At 35.8% G+C, this 23145-nt stretch overlaps 1 protein-coding gene and 2 non-coding genes across 4 annotated transcripts; 2 read left to right on the top strand and 1 right to left on the bottom strand.

Annotated features, from left to right (window-relative positions):
* Positions 1-406: 406 nt before the first annotated feature.
* Positions 407-530, top strand: LOC121758418. Its single transcript, XR_006041447.1, has one exon. It is a non-coding gene; the product is annotated as a U5 spliceosomal RNA (small nuclear RNA).
* A 562-nt stretch (positions 531-1092) lies between these two features.
* LOC121758272 lies at positions 1093-1253 on the top strand. The gene has a single exon (XR_006041399.1). It is a non-coding gene; the product is annotated as a U1 spliceosomal RNA (small nuclear RNA).
* A 3854-nt stretch (positions 1254-5107) lies between these two features.
* LOC121749484 (ubiquitin C-terminal hydrolase 12-like) lies at positions 5108-21974 on the bottom strand. Of its 2 annotated transcripts, none has more exons than XM_042144054.1 (32): positions 21820-21974; positions 21429-21498; positions 21041-21191; positions 20787-20944; positions 16339-16604; positions 16048-16266; positions 15819-15927; positions 15627-15742; positions 15172-15270; positions 14153-14262; positions 13778-13852; positions 13365-13443; positions 13089-13235; positions 12942-13022; positions 12736-12855; positions 11800-11922; positions 10732-10809; positions 10535-10623; positions 10206-10314; positions 10039-10107; positions 9823-9933; positions 9018-9073; positions 8733-8910; positions 8534-8635; positions 8357-8428; positions 8153-8218; positions 7482-7547; positions 6909-6992; positions 6672-6788; positions 6459-6533; positions 6290-6376; positions 5108-5728 (listed from the first exon to the last, which is right to left on the bottom strand). In XM_042144054.1, the coding sequence occupies exons 1-32, from the start codon at positions 21847-21849 to the stop codon at positions 5687-5689; spliced, it is 3354 nt and encodes a 1117-aa protein (XP_041999988.1). In that variant the 5' UTR covers positions 21850-21974; the 3' UTR covers positions 5108-5686. The 2 variants fall into 2 exon arrangements, with proteins under 2 accessions (XP_041999988.1, XP_041999989.1); XM_042144055.1 differs by having other exon boundaries at positions 21429-21495; positions 21820-21971.
* Between the last annotated feature and the right edge of the window lie 1171 nt (positions 21975-23145).

The raw sequence follows: 23145 nt of genomic DNA, 5'->3' as shown, positions 1-23145 counted from the left end.
ATAATAATAATAATAATAATAATAATAATAATAATAATAATAATAATAATAATAATAATAATAATAATAATAATAATAATAATAATAATGATGATGATGATGATGATGATGATGATGATGATGATGATGATGATGATGATGATGATGATGATGATGATGATGATGATGATGATGATGATGATGATGATGATGATGATGATGATGATGATGATGATGATGATGATGATGATGATGATGATGATGATGATGATGATGATGATAATAATAATAATAAAAAAACTGAGATATTCACTCATCACAGCAACAGATGGAGTACTACATTTGTCTTCCCACATCGCTAAAACACCAAATAATGCTCACGCCACTCTAAATAAATATGCATAATTGTTCCTTCCCAAATCGTCGCGGCTGCGTGTTGAGCACATAGCGAACTATTCTTTCGCCTTTTACTAAAGAATACTGTGTGCTCATTGCTATTCAAGCAGCATATGCCATTTTTTGGAGGAGGGTGTTTTATTTATAATAAAGCCCCAACAATTTTAGTCTAATTTTTATTTACTCTATAGTTACTCTATTAGAAAGGCAATCTAATTATTTTGACTGTTTCAATTTTCCATTTTATGACCAACATATTCATTTCAGAAAGAAAAAAAAGTGTTGTTTATATGCTCCTCCATTCCAAAAACAAAATTTTGCATAAATCAGTTCCATCACTTCCTCTCTTTCAATCCTATCTATAAAAACTAGTACTCCTAATAGAGTCATTTTTTTATTTTGGGAAGTTCCAAGTTAATTGAGCCATTTCTATTTTTGATAAAAAATAATTCATCTCTTTTACTTTATTCTCTCTTCATCTCTTTTACTTTATTCCCTCTTACTTTTTCATCATCCATTTAACACTATTCTTAAACTCCGTGCCGAAAAGAAATGTCTCGATTAACAAGGAACGGAGGGAGTACCATAGTAATCAATTAATGAGTTGTCAACTCTGTTTTTGTGAAGGAAAAAAAACTAGATATCCCACATCAGAAGAGCATGGGATGGAGTATGAGAAAAGAGGTTACATAAAGTGAGGAAAGAAAAAGATGAAATATACTTACCTGGACGGGGTGCATGGGTGATTTATAAGACCCATGGCCTAGGTTGGCGACCTCCATTGCACTTCGGAGGGGCGCCTGCCTAAGGTCGGCCCAAGTGGTCGAGCCTGCGTCATAATTTGTGACAGAAGGGCTCTGCGTTCGCGCGGCCCCTGCCAAATGTAGTTCATGAATTTTTCATCATATAAGCTTTTGGATATTAATTAATTCTATGATAATTTTTTTTTGTTGATTGTACATAAATGTCTGTCTCCATTCGGCCATGCTTTTTGTTTTGTGAAGACTGTTTGTTGGCCCAATGTTAGCATGTTTCAAACTGTGTTGTCTACTTATGATCATAAAAGTAAACGATTATAATTAGACACGACCTCCATCGCACTTGGAGGAGGCCTGCGTTCGTGTGGCCCCTGGCCAATTCAATTTTAGATTTCTAAGATATTTACTTATTAGGTACATATTTATTATTTATGCTAATATATACTAGTACTTAATATTTACTATTCTTTTAGTGTAACCTATAGTATTATGTTGTTAATTTTTATTATTAAATTAAATATAAAATAAAATGAGACGAGTTATTTAGAAAAAACTTTGAGTCTTTTGAAAATTTCCCAAGCCTCTAAGAGCATCCGCAATGAGGCGGACGATAGGCCGTCCGATGCCTCGGGCGCGCCATCGTCCTCCCACTGTGGGTGCGCGGACGATGCCCGATGCATCCTCCGCGCCCTATAGATCGTCCGCGGACGATACGCAGACGATAGGGCATCGTCCGCGCCATCGGCCGCCCACTGTGGGCGATGCGGACGATGCAACGCGTTTTTATTTTTTTTAATTTAGAAAAATTTATTTATATAAATACCCCCTACCGCACTTTCATTTGTAACCTTTCCATTCACTTTTCCACACTCAAATTACATTATAAAATGGATTCCGGTGAATACCCAAGTCCGAATAGTCCGATGTTTGGGGGGAGTGCACGTTTCCGGGTACAGACCCTGACGAATATCGGTCGTTCGACTCCAACACGTAGTACGATCCCGAATTCAGTACGGATTCGTACGGTCTGTCTGACATGGAGCCGTCTCCAACTTTTTTTTAATCAATGTAGGATTTGCTGTTTTTAATTAATCATGGTATTTTTTAATTATTTTGCATTGACATATTTGAAAACATTTAAATTAATTAACAAAACAATAGTGAAACCTATAGGGCTGCCTTTAGGGCGGCTTATAGGGCGCCCACTGCAGGTGGAAGGGTAAAAGGATATAATGCTGACGTGGCGATGCATAGGGCAGGCTTTAGGGCGTCCCTTAGGACGCCCCACTGCTAATGCTCTAAGTTACAGAAACACATATACAGACTATTTGCTATCAAGTTTCGTGTGATACTTTAGCCATCCACAACCCTGGCCCGGATTCAGACCCCAAATCTCCTCCACGTTATCATTCCCCTAAATTTGAGTCTCATGCCATAACTCCTCTAACTTTGCAGGCCCCATCCTAGACCACAACTATTAAATTACACTATTCACGACTCTAACCTATTTTACTTGCAAAAATTGAAAATGTTGAGCAATTAAAATACGAAAATATCATTTTTAATTCAAAAATTATAAATTATAATCTAGAAATTAAAAAACAAATTGATCAAAATAAGAAAATTATAAACTATAAATTATAAACTTCATTTTTAATTCTACAACTTCCCAATTCCCTATATAAAATTATAATTATACTCCACTTCCCAATTCCCAATATAAAATTATAATCATAATTATACTCCCAATTCCCAACATAAAAGTAAGAGCATCCACTATAGGCGGACGTCCCCAATAGTCTCGCCCCCTTTTTTGTCCACAGCCCCAATTTTTTTGTCCACAGCCCCAAATTTTTATTTCTGCCACTATAGATGGACACTTCCAATAGCCCCGAAATTTCATAACCAATTTTCATTTTAATTTTTTCGTTTAGTTTTAAAATCAACTGAATTGAAATAATTATAAAACGAGGTAATTGGGACCGAATATTCGTTGTATTGGCAAAGATAAAATTATACAACGAACATTTAAAACAAAATACAAATATTCGTTGGATTGCTGCCATATCCCGATTCGTGCGAGCCGGGTGATTCGTCGTCTCCACCGTGCATTTTTAGAGAGTGAAAGTGTAGATAGTAAATGAAGGGAGAGTGTGTGAAAATGGTGTAAATGGATGGTGGAGAAGTGGTATTTATAGGGTTAATTTTCGAAAAAAAAAAGAAAAAAAAAAATCCGAAGGGGGCTATAGGGGCGCCGACCGCCGCCCCACTATAGACCGCCGCGTCCTCGCCCCAAAAACGCCGATCGTCCGTCCGCCCCCTTTTTTCGTCCGCCCCGGGGCGGATGTCCCTCCCACTATAAGGCGCCCCGCCGTCGCCCCCTCCGGAGCTATAGGCGCGCCTTTGCCATAGTGGATGCTCTAACCCTCTCCCTCTCCCCTCCGTCTCCCTCTTCTTCCTCTCCATCTTGTCCTCCATTTCTTCAAGGATTTCCAACTGCAAAAAAATAGGAAATTAAGGCCCGGGACCGGCCCGCTTCACCTCCAACGCCGGGCTGGGACTCGCCAACTCCAGCCCGGGCACGCCTAACGCCGAGACGGGACGGACCCTGGGCGCGGCCCCGGGACGCTACTGCGTCTCCGGGCGTGGCCCAGGCCACGAAATGCTCACCTCCAACGCGTTGTGACGCGGGCCGGGAACCAAGTGCGGTCCGGCCCACAGCGTTATTTATGCCCTTATGTGTATAAGTATTGATGAAAGTTGGTAGAGAAGGTTTAAAGATATGGAAATCTTTGTAATTTTTCTGTGAGATATTGGTTTTTTTCTTTATAATTTTAGGTAGATTTGTTGGAAAAAAAGATTGAAAACATTTTTTTTAAACTAAAAAACATTTCCCTTATTACTCAAAAAGACAAACGAGTAGTATATCGATTAATTTATAAGAATATGGTCAATTAATGCAACAATCAGCTACGATATTATCTTGGTTCGCTAGTTTTGACCAAATTTACGTACTGACATCTATCGTTTTCAGTGCCAGTTGACACTACTAAAATATTTCCAAAACTTTAAATTTCATGTAGGTCTCTCGTTGTCATCCTAATTGTATATGTTCAATGAAAAATGTAATGTATAAGTATCTCTATCATTGTTATTATAATAAAGTAAATTCAGTATTGATGACATAAATCTAATGTTATGGTGAAGTGAATTCAATATAATAAAGCGTAATAATTTGTAATCTAATGTTATGGTGAAGTAAATATAATAATGTAATTAACGCAGGGATGTGGTCGAGTGACATGAGACTCGTCCAATCTTAATCAAATGGTCAGGGGATAGATATCTCTGTCTTGTCTTTGGGTATGAAGCAGCCTTAAATTCTTGGGTCGGCTATCTCACCCATTTAGATGCCTGGAAATCAGCTCGAGGAATAGTCACTGAGCCCGCTACTGGATGGATGTCCCTTGGTAATTAAAAAATATATATAATGTAGTTTTATAATGAAGTGTAAATTTAGTACAATAGCAATTGTCAACAAGCCTCAATTATTGTGGGGTCAATACAGTTATACTGTTATGATGACTTCGTTATTGTGGAGTATATTTTTGAATTTGTAATTGTACAATTTTACATCTGTCAACAATATAATTCATGCTTCCGTCCTTTTTTTACGTTAGGGTGTCTCCTATTATGATGGAAAAGGATGGAATACAAATATTTTTTACATGTTCTCTAGGATAAATAATTTACCGCAGGTAATTAAGAAATTCAAGAAAGATTGACAAGGTAACAACCTCTAGATTGATCTTTACTAGTGAGCAAAACTACACCAAAGGGGAGAGGGGGGGAATTCATTGTGTTGGTGGGCAGGGGAGGATAGAGTTAAGAATCATACTAATAGCTAAATTTCCTGGCAACAAAATCAATTCTTGGTCCAATGTAGATCAAGAAAATACAAAAAGGAAACCGAATTTAAAGATATGAACCTGCGAAAGAAGCTTTGTAGCTCAGAAGTTAATTGAATGTTGAATCTCCTTACAAGACAACTAAGGATTGTAGACTTCAACAATTATCAGTTTCTATGTAAAATCATGGAGTACTACATAATAGCTCTAATAAACACTTGGTTTCACCTAGGGTCTTCCTCAAATGCTTATATAACAAACAGGAATGACAAGGTCAAAAATGGAATGGAAAAGTATAAATTCCCTCTATATATCCCCACCAAAAATCCTTTTCATTTCTAATTACAATAAAATCTTAAGATGGAAATATACCAAGGTAACTCTGTCAAACTATGTATAGGTGTGGAGGAAGAACCTTGATAAATAAGGAGGCTACATCAGGTTCGGTTTTTAACAGCTTTTCATGCCATGTTTCCATAAAACCACAATTTTCCACCACTGCTTGTACTTGTGACGCGCATATAGACATCATATCATATGCCTTTGATCAGCTTTAATTCTATTCTCTCCAATTTTACTCCTATTCTTTTCACAGACTACTCCTGTGGATCTTTACACATCCAATGCACAGTTCTTGGGTATGTACTAATTGTAGATTCTGACTGGTTTCTCAAACGTGTGCCGATTCTGCAAAGTCAAAGTCAAACAGATTAGGACCAGAATATACATACATCACCAAGCATGGAGTAAAAGAACATTGCCGGTTGAATTTTGCTTAGTTCAACACCATAAATTCCTCAATTAAAGCAACTAGTTGCTCGTCAGATTCTAACACTTCTCCCACTTCCACTTGCATCAGAAGCTAGAAAAGATGTTGAGATACCACTGGTATATTAAAACAAACATAATGCCTTGCGTTTGATCCATGTTTTGAAAGGTAAATTTTGTCTATAGTAGTTCACAAAGTCCATAGAGTGATAAACAATTTATTCTTTCCTTTTCATTCTCAAATCATCTTTCACCGTGCTGACTTTCCATATAAAGGGAATCTAAAAGGCGGTGACAAATGGATATGAGTTGTATATCATTTTAAAATGATTGCTTCATTAAGTAAAACACAATTAATCTAGAAGTAACGGAAATTTCAACACATGAAAGTACCAATGCAGGGAAAGAACTTTAGTAGCCAAGAAAGCCCATGCTTTACAATCAATGTTCTCGGCATAACAGCTTCAAATAAGTACTAACCTGGTTGGCTGCATATGACCGCTTTGGAGTGTTGTCAGAGTGCTCTAGTCCTATGTATTGTTCCCAAGCACCATAAACATCTCTTCTCTGGAACACAAAAAGTAAAATCAAGGTGAGAGAAACACACATATATAAGGAATGAATCTTGAAGCGAGAGAAAAATTATCACCTGAAAACGAATGGACACGATGTCTGAATCTTGAAGATATTCAGGCCGGCCCAAAGTTATAAACGCAAACTTCCACTAGAAAAAGTTGGGATGTTCTAAAATTGTCAGCTAGAAAATAATAGTATAATACTATCCTAAAAAAAAGAAAAAACAAACAATCTCCATTTTACAGAATTTTTGTGTTGGGATATCTCAAAAAAGAAATGAACATACCTTGGAGAACTCCTCATCTGGAACATGCAATTTTTTTTGTAAGCGCATTTTAATGTCACCCAAAGTCTCATTATCATTAATGGCCAAGAAAAAAGGATCTCCAAAATTGTGGACCTGCTGTAAGGAGATAACAGCAAGTAACTTAAATGTCAATTTGACGTAGTAACATTTTACTACGCAGGAATACAAATGTGCATGTAAGACTGCACATTTTCAGGTTTCACATGAGATTACAACCTGATTTTGAGCGGTATCTTTCATAAAATGGTATACATGAATCAAGCGATCATTAGGACCAAGGTTTTTCTCCTCCTCGGGTATCTGCAGCACAAAAACAAATATAAAAATTTGCAAGCTCATGTTTAAGCAAATACACACCCTATGTTTCTTCTAGGTTCAAATATGCACTACTACTATCCAAGGAGTAAACATAGGTGTGTACATGTTTAAGAAAATACACCCCCTACGTTTCTCCCTCTGTCCCCAATAATTGTCCACTTTGATTCCGGCGCGGGTTTTAAGAAATGTAAAGGAAAGTGGTTGAAATGTTAGTGGAATATGGGTCCCACTTTTATATATTAGTTTTATAATAAAATGAGAGTAGAATGAGTTAGTGGAATGTGGGGCTTACTTACCATTTATGTAAAAAGTGAAAGTGGACAATTAATGGGGGGCGGACGAAAATGACAAAAGTATACAATTAATGGGGGACGGAGGGAGTAGAAAACATACTAGGAATAGAAAAGAGAAAGGTCAGAGAAGAGGGTAAAAGACAGAAAGAAACAAGGGGCAGGGAGAGAGAGAGAGTACCTCCTCTGCACGCAACGTCCAGTATTGATCATTTATATTTTCAATCTTTTCTTGGAGTGGGAATATCTGAAGACATAGCAGAAATTGTGTTTTCGTAATCGAATTGCATTAGGACCTTTAAACATCATAAATTTGAGTGCAGAAAATGATTTGTTACTGACATGCAAAGTTGATTAAAGCACCTAACTAGAATGCCACTATGTGCTAAACTATAGCTAAGAATTTTTTGTGACTAAGTGCTTTAGCAGCATCTCTGCAAACATACGGTTAACAAGAGCAATTATATGACTGTGTTTACATTTATTAGCACCTCCAACAGGTTTGGACTTTAAAAATTAAATGTAACATGAAACTACGAGAGCTTGCAAATACAGGAAAAAATGTGCTTACATGAAACAAAGATGGAACTGATGCAGGTATTAACAGAAGCTATGCAACGCTACGGACAATCATTTATAGATTTAGAATGGAAAACTAATCTCGATAAAGTCGGATAATATGACTATATAATGATAGAATAGGCTCACTCATACATCAATAAAATAGAATAAATATGCAATTGCATGGCCAAGAGATTGTCTGACACAAATGCCTCAAGTCTTGCTGCTAACTGCTATACCATGAGAGTAATTAATATAATAAGCAATTAAGCATTAGGAAGAATTATGTACCTTATAGATCTTATGATAGAAAACCTCCAGCAATCTCAGTTCTGCATCTGGATGAGACAGCTCAACCTGAAATAGGATTGGAAGTGTGGGATTCATGTTATTAAATAATCTTTAAAATAAATCTGAACATACTTAGGAGCTTAATATTTATTAAAAAAAAACACTTTGACCACATTCAGTAGTGGGATCATTTCTAGGGCTTACCTTACTCTTGAGATCATTAATGACGTCTCCCACAGTGCTCTGTTTTGGTAGTCTGATAGTGTGAATAACAACCTGCATTTTTGAAATGGCATTGAATGACCCAGGGATACATTGTACACCCACAAAAAAAAGATTGAAAAAATAAATAATCAGAGGACTGGTCCTTGAAGCACTCACTTCATCCTTAGTGGCATGATGGAAAGCAACTTTTAAAGTTTTAAGGCCTTGCAGTTCAGGCAAAGGGATATCCAGCACTTCATAGTATAATATATCTGAAATCTATAACAAACAAGGGAAAGTTGTGGTCAGCAGACAAACTCGGACCAAACAAAAATCAACTGAGAAAGCTCCAAGTCTTATATCAAAATCATTCCACCTGATTATAATGAATAAGCATCTCCGTAAGACGTTCAGCACCTTGATACTTGATAGGTTGTGGCTTTGGTTGCTGTGAATAACAGTTATGGGATGTAAGCCTAATTTTAGATGGATCATTCAAGCCAAGATGCCGGGCCACATATGCAACAACTTCATCATAATTGTTTTGCTTTGACCTGGAAATTTTATCAAGAAGATAATCCCTTGTAAACAGGTAAATGGAACAGTTCAACTACAAGAATAAAATCAAAGAGTTCAAAGATTTATAAACCAAGATTCTCACAATTCCAGACAAAATTCATCTTCCTTTGGCTTCTCCAATGAACGAAAGCGAACAACCTATCAACCATCAAACAAGCTACATAAAAATTTGTCCCGAAAATAACTGAATGGGAAGAGATTTCAAAAGTAAAACATGAACATCAACAAAAAGAGAAGAAACTTATGTGATTCATTTCCCTAAGTAGACAGATTAGATATGACAATATCACCCACCAGTTTTTGCACCTAAGGTTAAACTATAACATTTTAAAGTTGAATCACAGGGATTTAGTACATAGTTCAATGCATTAAGTGCTTGAAAATACATAGTCAACTTTATCTTGACAAATAAGCAAGAAAATAACTGAGTGAGTCATACACATCCCTCTGACTACACATATTTAATCTTTATCACAGACTTGTATTCTAGCCCTACTATTCTGGTCATTTGAATCAAGTAATCAACCAACGGCTTTTCTGACTTGAGACAAGAGACAAAGTCAAATAAATGGAAGAAAGACATAGTGTCCAAGTACACATGCATTAGAAAATTATAGAAATTGAAGAAGGCTGAACTACCAGTACTTTCAGAAGAGACAATTACTTTGTAGCGTTGCCACAAATAGAAATCATAGCATTACTATTGTTATAACACATTACCTGTGTCATTTCATCTGATAAACATATTTCTAAACATGCAACCACCAATAATGATGTTTCTAGATGATAATATGACCATGCTTAAAATAATCTGTTTTTTAATCACAGCTGGTTGACATAAAAGAACAACTAGAATTAAGTGTACCAAAATCACATCAGAGTGGTACCTGGCGATTGTGGACATAAATCAGAAAAGTGGAGACAGTAGGATACTTGCACTCTTCACTGCTTAGACCTTGAGGAGACTTTTGGAAGCAGATTATGTCACCATCTTCTAGCTGAGTATATGGTAGTAGCCAGGAGAAAAAGGGACACTCTGTCACGCATGGATTGATATATATAAAGTTTGTTAGCCAAATTCAATGGGTTTAAAATTAATAAACCTGACTGCTACGAAAACTGAGCTTCTTATCAATTCGCTCACACATGACAGTAGGTTCATACTTGATTTCCTACATAAATTCAATGTAAGGTAAATAAGAAACCCTAAAAGCTTAAAGATTTGAAACGAAGTAAACTCTGAAAGAAAACATAGATGAGAAGGTTTGACCTCAAAGAGTTCAATTTCTTCATCAGGGGCAAAGCCAGCCATTTCATTAAGCTTTTTCAATATATCCGTTGGCTTGCCATTACCTTTCACAAACAGCCTTCCAACATATCTAATCACAAAAAAATATAAAGTTTAGCCACAAACCATAATTACCTATCTAGATCCCTGATCCTAGTTCCAAGAAATTGGCAAGAGATCAATCTGTTTAGTGCACTAAAGGTGCAATTTAGCTATAATGGGAAGGCAATGGACAGCATGACATGACATGTCATGTCATACTATGAGATGTCAATGTATTGAATGCACAATTGGCACAAGATGAATCATACCTGAGCTCCTCTTTGATTGGATCATAAAGTTTGAAAAACAAAAGAATATCCTCCTTAGTCTTCTCAGGTGGAGGAAGAGGTTGCATCTCCTGTATCAGTGGTAATGGGCACAAAAATTTAGGCATAAAAGTCAGTAGCATAAATAATCATTTAGAATTAGCAAAAATAAGAAAGCAAATGGTTAGTTACTTAGTTACCAAGCCAATTGCTACTTCCAGAAATAATTTTAGCTCGGCATTGTTTGCCTTGTTGGATACTTCTCTTAACTGGCCTACCTGAAGATAACGGTAAGCAGAATGGTAAAAATGCAAGTAAAAAGGTGTCCTAATACACAATGCAGAAAAACTGAAAATTATGATCATAAAAACTTGAGCTTGTGAATGTCATTTGGACTGACAGTTTCATACAACAAAAGCCATATGGTCCTTACTCTCAACCACCAATTGTAGAAGGAAGGATCATCCCAGTTTAAGCAATAAAAGCTGGAATTAATGATTGCCATATTAATTAAGGATCCTATCAGAAACAACATGCAACTACTAACCAGCATCGCTTTCCTGGCAGATTTATTTTACTTAACTATACTATAGACTAGAGTGCTTTTTCTTATTGGATGTGTCAGTTGTTTGGTCTACTTAGCTTCAAGTTATCTGTCCTTTAATTAAATAGCTTTGAATTAGCTTCGTCTCTATAAAACCAAGCCCCAATCTCTAGCACCATAAAACCGAGTTGATTAATCATCATGAGAGACAATCCTATTCAACACCAGACCTAGCATTAAGTCGTTCCAATATATCCGGCTTGCCACTGCCATCTACAGATAGGCATCCATCATATCTAGTGACAATTGCTTAGAAACCTTAATGAATTTTGTATGATGGGAAGTAAGGGAAGTGCTTAAAATCTCAGTAGCAGTACTCTGATATAAATTAATTAAGCTCCACAAGAAATTCCACAATGGCCATCGAACTCTTTTAAAACCAAGGATGCATGATGCATCTATTGGACATGCCCAATATCTTATGGTATCATTCCTTGATAGATAAAACCATATTACATTTTATAAGCCATTATAAACATGTAAACAATTGAAGTTTGGGTGTGACTTTTTCCAATTGGAAATTTAGCAACCATCAATGTCTAACAAGAACATAAGATACTGGGGTCAAGCATTTACAGAGAAATGGTGTTAACTTGGTTCGTGAGCCTCAAAATACATATACCAAGAGGACATGGAAAAACATAAACAAATGAAAAGTACTTACAGATTGAGTTTCCTCCTGAAGTGTGAGCGGGCGGTTTGGGCGGTATGTATGATTTTGGCGCTTGGCCCATAACCAGAATCGTAGAAATTGCACTGGTATCCCAAATTCCTTAGCAACTTCTTCCTGAATTGACATGATAACAAGATAAGGTACCACATTGCAGTTCAGTATCTTAATACCCATCAAATCCCCCACCTAGGAAATACGAAGCACAGCTTATAGGGGTAAAGCTACAAATCAAGTTCACAAAATTAATCGTTCTAAACTCTGCTACTGAGTCCTGACAATGCTCAAGTTGGGAGAAACCTAATCTTCAACTTGTGTTTTGATAATAAATGTAATCCCCAATTTTAAGAGCCATGCCATGTCAATGTACAATAGTTACATGCACCAAGCCCTCTAGCATACACCAGATCAATTGAGTTGGGAAATTGGACATCAAAAGGTCAACCACCAACCATTGGTGCTAGGTTGACAATGTTACCAGATGGAGATGGAACCAATCAGTCACATCCATGACGTTAAAAATGTGGTTGTGAAGTGACTATTCCAACAGCAATAGTGACTATTCCAACAGCAATATCTCAAAACTCCAATATAAGATAGCAGGCAAGTTGTGCGACTCTTTCTACATTCTGTGTGTGTCAAGAATCGCACATGTACACAATACATAGAAGATAGGACTTCCATCACTCTCACAAACATTTTATGATTTTCCAGTTTTGTGACATAAGCATCAGTTCCAAAATAATCATTTGCATGAATTTAAATATAACAAACATATTTGAGTCTTGGTTTGAATAGGCAACAATATCAAAATACATTAACGCTAAATCAAATATGATGCAACATTAAGAAGATCCCTTTTCAGTATTACCACAGGCTTACGAAAAAAATGTTGTCTAACAATGCAAGAATATGTAAAGATTAAGATACCTTAAAAGAACTAAATGATAGCTGTTTCTGAATACGGAATTGGTGAACTTTGTCATGATCCACAAGATCAAAATATATATCCTTTCCAATCTGATGAACCAGATCCTCACCACGAGCAACCTACAAAAGCAATATCATATAGTTGAGAACAACCTTTCAAGTAAAACAGGTGGAAACAGAAAAGAATAACTACAAAAATAAGAGACCTTAATAATTGTGTAGAGGTGAGCCTCAGCCTTTTCCTTTCTCTTTTGCTCTTTTTCTTCCTGCTCTTTCTTCAATCGTATCTGCATATAGATCCAATGAAATCAGAGCAATGAACACAATCAAGAGCCAAAATTCATGAGACTTACCCTTAGATGTTCTGCTATGTCTTTCTCATCTACATTGCAAATTATTTTATCCGTGTCACTTTCACGGATATAAACAAGCATGTATGCATTTGAATATTTGGTAAATTTGAATGGTGAGTTATTGAATCCAGGATTCGTCTGCGGTAGCTGTGTCATGGAAGAGAAAATTGAGATTTGTGAGAACTGACTAAAATGTAACCAGCATACAGGTAGGCACCAAAAATTACTTGGAGTGATGCACTAGTAAAAAGAAGTTAGTGGCAAGTAAAAATCTACCTCTTCTTCACCCCCATATTGCTCTTCTAAGGCACGCTTCATGTCTTCTTTGGTCACACGCTCATCATCAAATTTGAACCTAGAAAAACATAGTATAGAAAATTAAGCAACATAAACCAACAATCCACATTACATAATGGCATGGGAGTGGTACTCCCAAACACAATTTGCAGCAATATCGCAATCAAGGCAAGATCAGATTGCTATTAAGGAAGCAGATCGAAAGAAAATTTCCAGAGCAGCCTTGCATAATAAGCCTTACAAAGACAATATGACAGATAATATATGAATTTCAGCAAGCACTCTAACAGCATACTGTGAATAAATAATCTCAAAAATTAAATCTAGAAAAACAGAGGAAAGGGAAGGTAAGTAAGTGAAGACAATCCACTATCCAGGATGCATGGGCATACCACTGATCAGAAAGTGTTGGCCGTATATAAGCATAATAATGCCCACCATGCACTCCACCACTGTGAACCAGGACACTGCAAACAAAAAACAGCATTCAGTATTAGGAATCAATGATCTTAATCGCTGCTAGAAGTTATGAAGGTGCTAAGTAAGGAATGAAACATGATAGGTTGGAGGAAGATGTCGAAGCAGACTTGAAAACCATCTCAAGATAAATCAATAAGAGGACATTCACCAACTTCGAAACATTGAAGAGAAGCAGGTGATAGAAATTCATAAACACAGCTGTTTATTGATATGATCATTGATCTATCGAACCCGTGAGCATGATTGGATAAAACATCTGAATAAAAAGCATGTACAGAGAGAAGTACCTGTGAAGAGTGTATAGGTTGAGGACACTGCTATCTGCGTCAGGAGATAAATATTTTCTGTTCTCTCTATCAAGGTCAAGTTGCAAAGGAAACTCATAACGATCATTTATCTGTTTGGTCATACATAAAAAGAGGTTAAAATTCTAAGCAACTAGTAATACTAATATCAGAACTCAAATCATGTAATGTTTTAGTATGAGAAGTTTACAAAATTAGAAACCAGTCCCAAGAAACAACAACTCTTTTAACTCTTCTTGGACCTAGGTTCACATTTAAGATCAAAATTAAAAGTCAGTTTCCATATCTAGAAGAACACTTGTGATAACTCAAGACTGGATAGATCTCAAATTCCCTGGTTCAAGATGGGGCATCATTATTCAAATGGTACAGCAAACTGGGACACAAATACTGTTAGTCCACGAGGCACTAATGAAGTAATAATGACATGAGGGATCTCCACCAGATGAAGAACATAAGATGGTTTTTAGAAAGTGTTATGCTGGATTAAAATTCCAAGCATTTCCATTGGATGTTTTGTAAGATAAAGATTTTGAAATTGCATTTCTGGTCCAGGCCAGAAGCAATTTTAAGTTCTTGATATGCAAACTTAATTGAATTTTTTAGAAAGGATATTGCCAGTTGATCCTAACATGTAAGTAGTCATGTCCATTGTGTATGAGCAAAGAAAGATATTCATTCAGCCATTCACATTCTAAAACTAGTAAGTCTATTCTGGCAAAGATATTAAAAGTGAAAACCAAAACAAAGCCAAAAAATATAACGAACATGATTGCAAATATGACCCAAGAGCTGACTCTATGTTGTGGGATAAGAACTTTGTTGTGGTGGTTTTGCTATAAGGAAATAAATGCAGATCACGTATCTCTTCCCGGGGGGGGAAAAGCATTAGCATATATCTTCAAGACTAAAACAAAGGAAACGAAAGGAAAATCTGAATCACTAGCATCCTGCAAAGTAAGCAATCAAATCCCAACAGGGGATACTATCTAAGAAGTTACCTTGACCATAGTATCACGAACAAAGTCGTATTCAAATCTTTTTAACTGAAGCTGAAGAACAGGAGGGAAATCAATGAAAAGGACACCTTTCCTAGCATCCTGCAAAGCAAGCAGTCGCTTAGACATGACAACCAATGGGGGGAAGAAGACACATAAATTTGTTAGGCGATATATTATCATTTTTATTTCACAGGGGAGATTTCGAAATCAAAGGCAACATCTCAAAATAATAATAATAATTATTATTATTATTATTATTATTATTAACACATAAGCATCAGACATTTTCTTAACAGTTATTGCTGTTGCAACTATTCTATTTTCTCTACGCCATTTCCTGTCCTTTGTTTTGCCTTCACCAATAATAGTGGCCAAGTTTAATATGCATCCAGCTCAGTATTCTCTCAACATCCTGCTAAATAAAATGCTAATGACGAAAGTGGAAGAAGACCAACCTGTAGTCCATACTGCTCAGCGTGATACTTGTTATCACCCTCAAGACGTTCTACTTCCACATATTTGTCAAAAGAAGCATAAATATCTTTGCAACCTTTAACATCAAGCTGCAGATCTGGCACCACAAGTGTAAGTAACATTAGGAAATTAATAACAGCTCCAAGTCACTCTAGTCAAACCCTATGGCATACCATAGAAAGATTCCTTTCTTGTTGATTTGTACTCCACATTAATACATTCTATGTAATTCATATGGTGCCCCTCAAATAACTGCTGAATTGTGCCCTCCACTACAGTTCCCTGAAATAAAAATCAATTATAAAATAAGCATCTTATTAGCAGCACACTTGTGGAGAGCCATTTCACTTTCTCTTTCATTAATTCAGCAATCATAAAATCTTAAGTTTCTTGGAATATTACTTTCATTTTGTCTTCAAGTTTCTCACAGAGAACCCTGTTCAGTTCTTGAACATCATGCTGCATAAAAGAATCATAAGTATCCCAACCAAAAGACTTTGTCAACTCCTTGGTTGCAACACTGGTATCACTGTATTGCAACTTATAGAACAAGCTCTGAAGGGCCAAAGGGATACTTCCAGATGGGTTGTCATTTTCTGTTGTTGGCATGTGGTATACAGCCTGCAGCAGAATCTCGTGTAAGTTTATTTCTACATAAAGATTAAAAAAAGACAGTTAAACTAATGAGCAAACCTTTCTAAAATAAGGAATATGATACAGTGTCTGGAGGAGGGAGTTCATATAGCAAGTAGCACCCTGATTCTTCAGCCCTACATAACCTGTTTCTTTCTTTGAGTCATGAGACCAGTAATCAACAACTTTACGAACAGCAACATCTGCCTCAATTATGCATGTATCATTCACAAGGTAACCACGGCCAGGGTCATAAAGTTCACTAAGTGGCATGAAAGAGGTGAATCCCCAATCACTTTCTCTGGAATTGAACTGGTGTTGTGTATCTGCAAAATTAGTTTATGAAATCATCCAGCTAGAAATTCTAGCACATGGGTTATAAAAAACCTAATTAAAATCCTGAAGACATAGCAAGCCAGCATGAAGCAAAAAGATCCAAGCATATAAATCATTCATGCGCCTCGAGACAAATTAAATTGATAAAATGACTACTTTTAATTAATTGCATTATCAAGAGACTTGCAAAGCTATATCTAGTTAATGCATATGTCAAAACAAAACAAATTGTTCCAATAAAGACTATAATGTGACATACTGTCGTAGTAATCAACTGAAAACATAGTAATACCTCCGTCCACAAAAAATATACTAATTTTACCATTTTGGGGTAACCATCAAAATTAGACCAATTCTAAATATGGAAGCTTTAAACAAATACTAACCATACAAATCATTCTAAATATGGACCCAACAATCCACTAATACTACTTCCACCACTTTTTCCCGGCCTCTCGCTTACTTTACCAATTGCGCATTGAAACCCGTGCCATTTTAAACTTTGTCTATTAATTGTGGACGGAGGTAGTATTAATTAAAACACTTACAATGTACTAGACAAATAAATTGCCCTTACACAGTTCAGTAATTCTTCATATTGTCTGCTGAGCATCGAAAATGATCCCCACAATCATCAATTCACCATCCATACAAAGATATTATCAATGTAGAAAATTTAACCTCTACGCGCACACAGAACTTATATTTTAGAAAAAAAGTAAGACATACATTAACCCAAGTGAATTTTTTGTTTAGAGAGCATTTGGGCACTATTGTCAAAGAAAAGTTTATAGCGCCTAGTCAAGTAACCTTAATCTTGTTCAGGAAAGCCTAAATGTCCAAGACTAAACTAACAACCGAAAAGCAACATAAGAAATAAGATGTCACCAACCATTTATTGTTGAATGTTGATGCATATAAAATATCAATAGAAAAGATACTTGGCATAAATTATAGTAATTCTCACTATTGTATTTTCTATACAGAGAATATTAACTACTCATAATTCATTTGACTTATTCGAGATTATGACACTTAAATGGTAACTGAAAAACCTTTGGCCTCGGCCATTAACCACACTACCAATAAACAAACGCACACACGTGGAACTCATGTGGTTTCATTCTTCTTTATAATCAATTGATCCCATGTATTAAAGAAAAGGTCCGAAAAAACTCATTTACAAACCATGCATACTAGTATCATACTATCAGATATGTTCTTCGTCCATTGAATAGGCACATCTATCCAATTTGTTGGGAAACAAGGATTGTCGTCATTAAGAAAAATAAAATTACAAAGGAGATCATGAGAATCCCAAATAAATAAATAAAAAGTTAGCGAACTATGTGACACTGTTTACATGTCCGATAGACTATAGTATCAAGTACAAGGAAGGCTTTGAAATCTATGTGGTTTTAAACTGACCAGGCAACCCTAAATTTAATGCTCTCTCAAACATCATTGATGGATTTCCTCCAAAATTCCAAAATTCTTCCTATTCCTTTCTAACCAAATAGACCATCAGAGCCCAGACAAGTATATCTATTTGTATACACAAAGAAGATAATTGAGTTTGATATACTGCAAAGATTCCCCATGACCAAAGAAACAAGGCATGACATCAGCACTTATAATGAAGGCAAGAACTGGAAATCAAACTCTAACCCAGACTAACAAAAAGATACCTCCAGATAGAACCAGAGAAAAGTAGAATCTTCGACTCACATAAAATGAATCTGGCAGCTAACCACTTCAGTAATAATTAATACTCCCTCTGTCCCAAGGTAGTTGAGTCATTTCTTTTTTTGGTAAAAACTTTATTCCCTCTCTTACTTTACTCTCTCTTACTTTATTCCCTCTCTTACTTTTCTCTTTCCACTTTAACCTTTAACAAATCAATTTCTTAAATCTCGTGCCCAAAAGAAATGCCTCAACTATCTTGGGACGGAGTGAGTATGAATGTAGACTGCGATTGCAGCTAAATGTAGTTAAGATGCCCTTCTAGCAAACACAACAAACAATGCCATCAAACAGGCATCATTCAATTGCATGCGTCTAGTAAGAACAGCATGACTAATAACAGATGGAGACTCGATAACTGACAATAACTTAAACTATAAGATCCACTGGCTGGTAAAATAATTGTGTAACAACTTCGGCATTGTTCTACATGCACTGCAGGTGAATAGTGGGGATAGAAACTAAACAGAGGAAGTTGGGAATCATCAATTAACAGGAAGCAATCTTCAAAAAAATTAGCATCAGATATTGACAAGATGCTTGCGATTTTCCAAAGGTTGTGTAAGGACAGCTGGATCTCGAGGTAGACTCGGGAAGAGTAATTGAAATCCATAGGTAGATAAACAACTTATTCAGCAAAAACCTCAAAGACCAATGGATTTGAAATCATTTAAATCGTTGAAACTTAGATCATTCATTATAGATTAAGTTAAACATTTATGCTAAAACCTCGTTAATTTATATCCATCCCCAACTCACTATCACACACTAAAGTCACAAACTTACCAACGCAATCACACGCAGAGTTGCAGGAGAGAGCGCACACAGTCACACTTTCCACAGGCACAATACAATAACTATTCTATATACTCCCTCCGTCCCAAAGAGTTTGTCCCAATTTACCATTTTCGTCTGTCCCACAAAGTTTGTCCCACTTGGAATCTACCCAAAAATAGACATTAAATACACCCCCAATCTCCTCAATGTGGGACCCTCGTTCACTACACACCTCCATTTAATACAAAGTCAAACAATTTCTTAAAACCCGCGTCGGGTCAAACTGGGACAAACTTTGTGGGACGGAGGGAGTAACTATTAGAAATATTATTATTATTATTATTATTATTATATAATCTATATTTTCACTAACATATAAATTCACGTTAAATTATGCTTTTAACTGTTGTCTGTTGGACATTACATAACAACCAAAAAAACAAATGCTTGGTTTCAAACTTGGCCAAACAATTGTTTGTGGATTAGAATTTCTCTAACAAATCACCCTAAGCAAATGTCTGATGCAAATTTTCTCACTCCAACTAAGAACGAACAAGCATGTGTCACATCTTAGAGAGAAGCATATGGCATCAAAATACCATTACTATTCCCCCTTCACCATTACTTTTGATAAGCAAGTTCGATTAAATCACTCTTTAATGTGTCTAAACCGTTCCATTCTCCAGTAAAATGTATCTCAAAGCTTGCAATTATCTTATAGTACTATTAATTTTTACAATATCTTTTGTTCTGCATTTAGTAACAAGTCATAGGTCGAAAGGGCAAAAGTGGCAGAAGAGCGCAGTGTCATGTATACTTTTTACTCACTTTAAACTAAAATACTTTTACAGTAGAGGCAGATATGTTAAAAGATGTGATAGTGCTACAGTTTGTAAACATATAAATATCGAAACGAGAAAGAGCTCATTGTCAAGATTATAAATGCTTTCAAATTGGCACAGAAGATCTAAGATTAATTATTAAGAAAACCACTTTAGATACCTCTCTAGCAAGATTTGGCATCAGAGAGAATTCCAGATAGAGTACAACATAGTAATGAAGGGTAAAACCCACAACTCAGTGTTATCAATCTCGTATGGCGACTTATGGCGGTTCGTCTAAAAACCGCCACAGGGATATGGCGTATTAGTATGGATATGGCGTATTAGTATGGCGGATATGGCGGTCAATAATTAAATAAATAAAATAATACTTATTATTTATACATAATTCAAAAATTGGAAAATAACAAAAATATAACATCTAAAACCCTTAAAACAATTAATAAAGCATAAAATACAGCTCTAACATCCATGTTTCTTGCATAATGCCCATTCCTAAATGCAGTACACACGCAATGTCAAATGGCGGATATGGTGGTGCTATGGCAGCGCCATGTTGCTATGGCATTTCCACCACAGAACGTCATGCCATAGCGCCATGGCGCCGCCTTATCCGCTATTTGATAACATTGCCACAACTAAAGCAATACTAAACCTTTTCAAAAAATTAGACAGTTGTATTGAATAAGTAAAACTAAGAATGCCAATAAAATCAGAGAATATTTCTTTCGCTACACTACCTAATTATTCCACATTCAACAATATTTTTCATAATAAATATTCTTAAAGCAACTGCCAATTAAATCTTACCTTTTCTTATTGTGAATTTGCTGTTAATTTGATTAATTACAGACAAACTAAATTGGGCATATCTACTCCAACCATAGGGTAAAGCAGAAGAGTCCGCAACATCCAGATACATGGACAGATTATCAACATTGTTCCCTTTTGGGAATGTAAGAATTCGCCTGACCACGAAAAAGTGATTAGAAATAGCATCAGCTTGAACATAATGGCATCAAACCCACAACAGATTATATGTGGAAATGTGAAATATAAAATACCATTTGTATCCTCCAACAAGAAAAACTTCAGAATACTGTTTCTTCATGTTCACCTTCGAAAAATTCTCAATTTTCCAAGTAAATCGTGCAGACGGTGGTTCATCTACCACTTGTGCATCCACAGCATTTGCTGTTGCTTCAGCAGAAGCAACTGGGTGATAGAGTATAACAACCCAATCAGAAGAACAAATGAAAAACAAGCCAAAACTCTCGAGCACAAAAAATCAATACATGACAATAGATGCATATGGCTAAAAAACTGAACGATTAACCCAACTCAAAGAATCAGGATTCCATGATGGTAACAGAATTAGAACAACTAATCCTGTGCCTCGTCGAAATTAAAATGGATTGACACTTTTAATAAACTAATGTAGGACTGCAATACCTTCCATAGGTTGAGGGCCTTCTGGTGCAAAATCAGCATGTGGCACGAGCATCTGCTCGCCTTCTGCCTGCTAAAAATAAACCATGTCACAAAAAATGGATCTAATAGACCTACTATTGTACACTTAGCCCCATCCCAAACCCTAAATTCGACCAATTTGACCACTAAGCACAATACGCCACAACAATCTTCACCCCCCCAATCCCAATCAATGCAAAACTCATCATTTCCACTCCGCCAAGATTACGCACTCAACAGGTAAAGGTCATCTAGCTGCTGAATTCAACACAAAAGTGGACGCCATTAACTAAGTCAATCACGCGCACGGGTATCTACGCCCATGGGCTGCTATTAACAAACATGAAAAAAGCACAGAAGAGAGATTACTTACGTCGATTTGGGGAGGTGTTAGGAGAGTCATGGGACTAGACTGGGGAAGCGCGATCGATAATCGGGGATTACTGACAGAAATTTAAAGATTTTGTGAGTTTTTGTGTGAAAATTAGAAAGTAAATAATAATAGTAGCAGTAATCGATCGAGAGAAAGCATGACTTTGAGGCGTGGACGAAGAAATTTCAGGGGTTCGAGTTCCGAGGGGTAGTTTCGGGATTCAGCTTTACAATGATTAACTTATTCAATTAATTTTGGTTTACATTATTACTATTATTTATTACAGTAATAAATTATCATGATTTTGTAAATGTTGGTGGTGACTGATGTAGTTCGTGGAGAGCAATGGAGTCAGAATTATGTTTAAAATATTTATTCTGTCACGTTTGTTTGTTGGAGGAAATGAATATTGCTTCATGAAAAGTGGTTAGTCCGTACTGAAAATAAGATAATGTGACGTGCATAAATTTTGAAAATCCTCAATTGCACTTTTAATTATTTTCCTTAGTTCCCAGTGAATGAGGTGTCTAAATAGGACGATAGTTGATTTATGCTTTTATTTTAATTTTGAGCTTAGGACCGTGTAAAATAAGCTGTTTAAATTTCACATTCAAGAATATGTAGTTAACTAGTTATAATTTTACTGGATTTATTTATTTGGGGGGAGGGATAATGGTAAAGTTCAGTCCCTACTTTAAATAGCTTGTGCCAGTGTAATAAAAGAAAATTACTCCTATCATATAGCACTATGTTTCAATATACTCCTATTCACTTTTCTTTTCAAATCGTAAATTATGGATTGAGTAACAAGTTTAATAAATTAGAATTTGAGTATAATAAGTGCTCGTTTCAATATACTCCTATTCACTTTTCTTTTCAAATCGTAAATTATGGATTGAGTAACAAGTTTAATAAATTAGAATTTGAGTATAATAAGAGCACTTATTAGAACAGTTGATTACCTCTAATATATTATGCCCTAACTCTTACTTAAAGTAAAAATAGTGCAAGTAGTTTGAAACAGAGGTAGTAAATATTTGTTGTAGTTTGAGACAGAGGTAAATATTTGTTGACGTCAAGTCAAATTACAACATTAGACCAAGGTGTCATGCTTATGAGCAACCACTCAATCCAACCTAATAATCCATTTTTTTAATATTTAATTAATTTCTATCTTCCTCACACCATCAATATTCATCAAACTCAACCATACATTTTCTGATGGTTTATCAATGACCATCCAACCACACCATTATAGTATAAATTTTTTAATTTTTTAATAATAATATTATTACATGAAATATTTATTATTGAATAATAAAATTT

This window comes from Salvia splendens, chromosome 1 (assembly GCF_004379255.2).
Source record: "Salvia splendens isolate huo1 chromosome 1, SspV2, whole genome shotgun sequence".
Classification (NCBI taxonomy): Eukaryota; Viridiplantae; Streptophyta; class Magnoliopsida; order Lamiales; family Lamiaceae; genus Salvia; species Salvia splendens.
The sequence above is the reverse complement of the archived record's forward strand: the minus strand, read 5'-3'. Positions and strand labels throughout refer to the sequence as shown.

What these genes read in the sequence shown, in the direction of transcription:
- LOC121749484 (XM_042144054.1), bottom strand. Translation starts at nt 21,849, where the DNA reads ATGACTCTCCTAACACCTCCCCAAATCGAC. An exon ending in TCTATCATAAGATCTATAAG is followed by an intron (nt 7,548 to 8,152) that starts GTACATAATTCT and finishes CTATGTCTTCAG; the next exon opens with ATATTCCCACTCCAAGAAAA. An exon ending in TCGTGTCCATTCGTTTTCAG is followed by an intron (nt 6,377 to 6,458) that starts GTGATAATTTTT and finishes TTTGTGTTCCAG; the next exon opens with AGAAGAGATGTTTATGGTGC.